The sequence below is a fragment of the Notothenia coriiceps genome, unplaced genomic scaffold (genome assembly GCF_000735185.1).
Source record: "Notothenia coriiceps isolate Sejong01 unplaced genomic scaffold, NC01 NC01_scaffold00028949, whole genome shotgun sequence".
NCBI lineage: Eukaryota > Metazoa > Chordata > Actinopteri > Perciformes > Nototheniidae > Notothenia > Notothenia coriiceps.
In genome coordinates, this window is record NW_011361650.1 from 1 (window position 1) to 6,588 (window position 6,588).

General features: G+C 41.4%; 1 protein-coding gene across 1 annotated transcript; it reads right to left on the minus strand.

The window, feature by feature from the left end:
• Positions 1–409: 409 nt before the first annotated feature.
• Positions 410–4,613, minus strand: LOC104958537 (glutamine-dependent NAD(+) synthetase; the record flags this gene model as incomplete). The annotated part of the gene is made up of 4 exons (XM_010786279.1): positions 410–613; positions 1,269–1,397; positions 1,813–1,882; positions 4,468–4,613. Coding segments are annotated over 4 exons (528 nt in total), but the record flags the coding sequence as incomplete, so codon positions are not given.
• Between the last annotated feature and the right edge of the window lie 1,975 nt (positions 4,614–6,588).

A 6,588-nucleotide genomic window follows, 5' to 3' on the forward strand; every position in this document is an offset into this window, starting at 1 on the left:
AAAATGTAATAGATAAACAGTTATAATAGTCAGCTAAAATGTTGCTAAAATTAATGGATATTCTTTGTTGTACCTTAACAATACAGCTAATGCTATTAATACTTACTCAGCGGGGGTAATGTTAGCATCGGGACACGCACCCAAGTTTCAGTCACACAGTCAACATTTCTCCGAATGTTTTAGTTGTGTCTTACGATTGTGCTTGTATTTAAAAATTCTCACACTTTGTATGAATGAACTTCACCACACATTCTACATCCATAGAGCTGTTTAAATATTTGCAACTTTAAGGACTTGGAGCGCCCACACAAACCAACGGTGCGTTCTCAAAAAAGCAGCTTGGTGACGTGCTCTCTCTTGAGGCATGCACTCAGTCCTCATTGTAAATGATTGGAAGAGATGCTGGCACTTTGTGGAGACAGACACTTATTTATACCTGTTTGTCGATGCACCTGAACTGCCAGGTCCAGCGTGTGTTGTAGAGGAAAGGTCGGAGGTCAAAGCGGTTGTCGTCGGGGCTGTAGCTCTCTGCATGGTAGGACGGCGTCACTGTGGTCATCTTGTGGCGGTTCATCGAGTACATCCGGAAGAATTGCTTCACCTTCTGGGCCACCTGAAGAAAGTGACAGTACATTGATGTTGATGAGGCTAAATATCTGCTTAATCCACAATATGTATTATTATTAGTGTATGGCTGAAGAAGTTTCTCATTCAACTTTTAAGCACCTTTAAAGCCCCGAAACCATCAAGCTAACTTTAATTCCAACAGCTAAAGTCATGAGCTCTCAAGTGTGTTATTTAGGCTGATCATCTCTAATCAGTATTATTGGGTGTAATCAATATTTATTATTAAGTTATCATACCGCAAGATTAAGAGTTATCAAACGATATTAGGAGTTATAATACAAACATTGTCGGATTGATTCATGTGTAGCTGTTATTAATACATTTTTATATAAATATACTAGTAATATTCTTACAAATGTGAGATAAAATCCTCAATTTTTTCTAAAAAGTTATAAATTGCATTGTATTATCTGATCCTATTGTATAACTAGCATCAATTGAATGTAGTGTTGTTGCAACAACAATTCCAGTTTATTCTAAATAATTTAAATGGTTATAACAACAAAGTTCAAAAGGGCACAGACATGGCCCCCCCACCGGTCTTGAAGTTGTCTGCTGTTCTTTAATATGTCTGAATTTATAAAAAATAAATGAAAGGCACAAAATAGAAAAATGTCCCGCACTGTGACGTATTGACTGACCTCTGTGGGTGAGAGCACGTCCTTCCACGTGTGTATGAGTTTGCAGAACATACTGAAGGGGCCACACTTAGAGATCTTCCTCAGCCGTCCAATCACAGACAACTCTGAGTAGGTCATCCCCATGTCTGCCTGGGGGTGTTTGGATGAAAAATGTATATGTGGCTGCTTATGGAGATCAACATCTGGTGTTACAGATTTTAAGTGGCTTGAATCTTTCAAATATACTTATTTGTATTTTACAGATTTAAAAACAAAATGACTTTTCCTACTCATCTTTCCTTTCATAAAAGTGAACAAATGGAATACACTTCCTCCTTCTCCTCCAGCTCTGTTTGTAAAACTTCAGTTAGCCTAGAGTCCAATCATTATTAAAATGTTTCAATTATTTGCCTCTAAAGTGTTTTTTCTTCCCTAATTGACCGATGTGCAGTAATTTAATAATATGTGAAATATAATTTGTAACATTTATTCACCAGCTGACCTGCAGTATTGGAAGCTTGGTTCTTTCATTATAAAGATCTATAGAAATGTTTGCCGTTCTGACCTCATCTGTCTGCGACACCTGGCCGTCTGTCAGAGGCTCCAGCTCGGCGGTGGGCGGAGCAGCCAGGATGCTGCAGAGGAAACACACAGCAGTTCTGACATCAAACCGCAACATTCTAACATGTACTTCAAATAAACATTGTGTATAATTGTGCTGCAGTTTGTTCTTGGTAACACATGTGTCACTATCATCAGCCGGCATGGAATATCGTTCCATTGCTATGCTGATGACACACAGCTCTACATCAGAGCAAACCCAACCCCCTCTGCACCTCTGCCATCATCAACAATAACCACATGCCTTGAGGAGATAAAGGTGTGGATGAAGCACAACTTCCTCCAGCTAAACAGCTCCAAGCCATTCTTATTGGCACTCCACATCAGGTCCGTTCATCCTCCATCACCAGCATCACCTTCTCCAGTCAGAACATTCCACTCTCATCAACGGTTATCAATCTGGGATTTAAAATGGATCCTCACCTGACCTTTGAAGCCCACATCAAGCAAATATGCAAGACCTCTTTCTACCACCTGAGAAATATTGCGAAACTCCGCCCCACACTCAGTCTGCCAGATGCTGAAAAACTTGTCCANACCACCTGAGAAATATTGCTAAATATTGTCTCCTCCAGGTTGGACTACTGTAACGCACTTCTCATTGGGATTCCTAGCAAGAACATCCAGAAGCTGCAATACATCCAGAACAGCGCTGCTAGGATCCTGATGAGAGTGCGGAAGTACGAACACATCACACCCATCCTCCAATCACTGCACTGGCTCCCGGTCTCACTCAGGATTGACTACAAAATCACCCTCTTCACTCATCAGTGCATACATGGAAATGCTCCCTCACCCCACAAACCTCCACGAGGAACGTACACTCTGAAAAGGCAAACCTCCTCCTTCCCCCCAGGACCCAACTGAAAACCATGGGAGACAGAGCCTTCTGCTCCGCTGCTCCGAGACTGTGGAGTGCCCTCCCAAACCAGCTGAGGACACCACAGACTGTGGATGCTTTAAAAAAAGGCCTTAAACGCATCTTTTTAGAATAGCCTTTTACTAGATTTTTCAAATCCCCACATTTTGCCATGCAGGCATAAATGTCACTGCTTTTATTCTGTTGTTTTAATTGTTTTGTTTCACCCTTTTTACTCTGTAGCACTTTGAGTTTTGTTTACGCGAATGAAAAGTGCACTAATAAATAAGCTTCATTATTATTATTATTATTATCATCTACAAGTAAAAAATAACAAACAAATTATGTGTTATATACAGTGGAGGAAATAAGTATTTGATCCCTTGCAGATTTTGTAAGTTTGCCCACTTACAAAGAAATTAACAGTCTATCATTTTAATGGTAGGTTTATTTTAACAGTGCTGAAGAACTGTGGAGAGGAAGCTCGCTGTAGAGCCACAGAGTTTCAAACCACGCACCAAGTCAGCTTTTAGTTAAATATATTCCAGCAACAAACACTTTTGCTTTTACTTAACTCTGCAACAGACCTCCAGGGGATTTTGTAAAAATGTATCTGACACAGCTATATCACTTTTCTGCAGTTACAATACCTAACCCCAAACTGCTCGAGCAGGCATGTCTGCTATGGATAAATGTCAACTGAATGACATGACACAGCAGTGCAAAGAGACACTACAAAGAAAAAGTAGAGTCCGACTTCAGAGGCTCTGACATGTGGGCGGGACTAAGGACAGTGACTGACTACAAAGGAGCAGCAGGTGGTGCTGGGGGACTCAGTGTGTGCGCATCTCTCTCCCAGATGAGCTGAATACTTTTTACGCACGTTTTGAGAGCAGCCAGGCTGTGGAGGTACAGAAGGACCAGGAGCCCTGCCCTTTTGTTTTAAACAGGGCAGATGTGTGTAGATCCTTTAAAAGGGTTAACCCATACAAGGCTCCTGGACCTGATGGCATCCCGGCCGTGTTCTCAGGGTGTGTGCAGTTCAGCTGGCAGAGGTGTTCACAGACATCTTCAACAGGTCCCTGCTGCAGTCTGTAGTCCCCGCATGCTTCAAACACTCCACCATTGTTCCTGTCCCCAAAAAGAAAAAAATCACCAGGCTCAATGACTACCGCCCAGTAGCACTCACCTCCATCATCATGAAGTGCTTTGAGCGGTTAGTCAAAACCTTCATCACCTCCTCCCTTCCTGACTCTCTGGACCCCCTGCAGTTTGCCTACAGAGCAAACAGGTCCATAGACGAGCGGATCCCTCCTGGCTGCATCACGGCCTGGTATGGCAGTTGCACCGCCCCCAACCGTAAGACTCTACAGGACGGAGCGGCCATCCATGGAGGACCTTTACTCCCAGCGGCTCAGGAAGAAAGCCCTCAGGATTATCAAAGACCCCCATCAACCCAGCCACAAACTGTTCTGTCTGCTGCCGTCTGGCAGGCGGTACCATATCGTAGTTGTGAATAAGATATGACAATAAATCTTGAATCTAATGTCAAATCTTGGCAACACCATTACGTTTCTCAAGCTGGTGTTTTAACATATTCCACATAAATCCTGGAGGTACCTTTACTTTTACATCTGAAGTGTTTAGTGAACGGGTGATAAAATAAGCCTAATTTCTTATTTAGCCTAGTAACCCCTCCCTCTGTTAGGTGTGTGTGTGTTTTCAGTGCTAACAGCTTACCCTCTGAGGGCGGGGAGATGGAAGTGCTCTACACAGAACAGCAGGAAGCTCTTCAGGTCCGTCTTGCTGATGCCTCCTATGGGGTTGATGTCAGCACTGGAGCAGTCATACTTCGTGAAGTAGCCTGTCAGACTGAGCAGGAAGAGTCATTCAGGAGAGAAATTTGGCTGTGATATTTCTCTACAAAAAAAAGAACATTCATCTTTCGCTTTAGCTAGACTCACATGGCTTCATTAGTACTGTTTAGCAAATGAACAGTTCTGTAAAGCCTCCTAACCCCAAATATGAATGTCTGTTAGCAGAAAGCTAACAGAAAAGCACTGGGGGGGGGGTCTGTTGTTTTAGGTAAGTTAATGACATGACAGGGCCGGTTTAGGAGGATAAACCTTCAAACTCAGACTTTAAAACACTGCATGTTTATTTATAACTGAAACAGGTTTTTGCATGTTATCACCGCCGCAATCACTTAACCTCCCCATGATGACGTGAGGTTATGAAACATTTACCAAGTAAGCTACCAGGACGTGTGTTTGCCTGTATGTGTTTAAATATTGGTTGCTGAGCATACATTTTCCCTGAAGCATTGATCACATAAGAAATTCAAAGATGACCTATTGCATGGCAAACACTGTAGCATGGGTCCTGATCTGTACGATCTGAATCTGAGTCATGTCAGATTTTGCGATGGTGAATCATACAGTTACTATGTAAAAAGAAAAAAGTACATGAGAGAAGAGAAACTTCCTTTGCTTGTATTATTATAATAATATAATGTATTATTACTATAGTTATTTGTTGGGGAAAATACTGAATGTGCTCTTTCAAGGACAGAGGTGCACATGATAACAAAAGCCCAACTGTTTAACAGTATATATCGCATGATGTATGATTTCCTAGAAAAGAACCATCACACCAGTGGTGAACCGTCAGGGCCTTCAAGGTATTAAGAGAATACCCAGAACACTCAGATAAAACAAACAAAAAATAGAATTAACTATATAAATACAATTCAAATAAAATGAATAAATGAGAACCGTATCTGTGTTGTTGATTTATATTATTATTATATTACATTGTTACGTTGATTTGTTTGTCTTTTTTAAATGCAAACAATCAGATATTATTCTGGGTCTCTCTATATCCATGATAGAATGCCCTGGCCCTTACAAAAAAATATATTATTAATAATAATGTGTGCACTGGCCATCTGTATAATTTCCCCGCAGCAAGGCTCCCCCGTTGATAATCCACTAGCGCAGTGTTTCTCAAACTTTTTCATACCAATGACCGTCTTAACCAATAAAAAAAACACTCACGGACCACCTAACTCCACACATATCCAAAAACAATAGGCCTGCTTACCACTTATTCGAGTTTCCAGTGACATCATGATGGCAGCCGACTCTGGTGAATACACTGTTTTGGTTTTATTGGACCTTTCGTCTGCCTTCGACACTATTGATCATGGCATTATGAGAAACAGACTCAAAGATTTAGGGTTAGCTGGTTTGGTTTTAAAATGGTTTGATTCTTATCTTACTGAAAGATCTTTTAATGTGTTTTCCAACGAGTTCTTCTCCGAAACAGCTGACCTGACATGTGGTGTACCACAGGGCTCGGTTTTAGGGCCGATTCTGTTTTTATTGTATATTCTTCCCCTGGGACAGCTAATTAGCCAGTTCCAAAATGTCTCCTACCATCTTTATGCGGATGATATCCAGCTGTACTGCACCTTCAAAAACTCTGAGCTACACAAACTCTCCTCCTTAACTAGCTGCTTGACGAGCATCAAACAGTGGTTAAGTGAAAACTTTCTCCAACTTAACTCGGACAAGACAGAGACTCTGATCATTGCTCCAGAAAACCGGATCCCTCTTATTAGCCACCACATGGGTAGCCTTGACTCGTCCACCCAGTCAAGTCTTCGGAATTTAGGTGTTGTTTTTGATTCAACCATGTCATTTAAACAACACACTAAAACACTGATCAGGAGCTGCTTTTTCCAGTTGAGGAACATCTCAAAGCTGAGAACCTTAGTATCAAAGGTGGAACTAGAGATGATCATTCATGCTTTTATTTCATCCCGCCTAGACTACTGCAATAGTCTCTTTACTTGCCTGA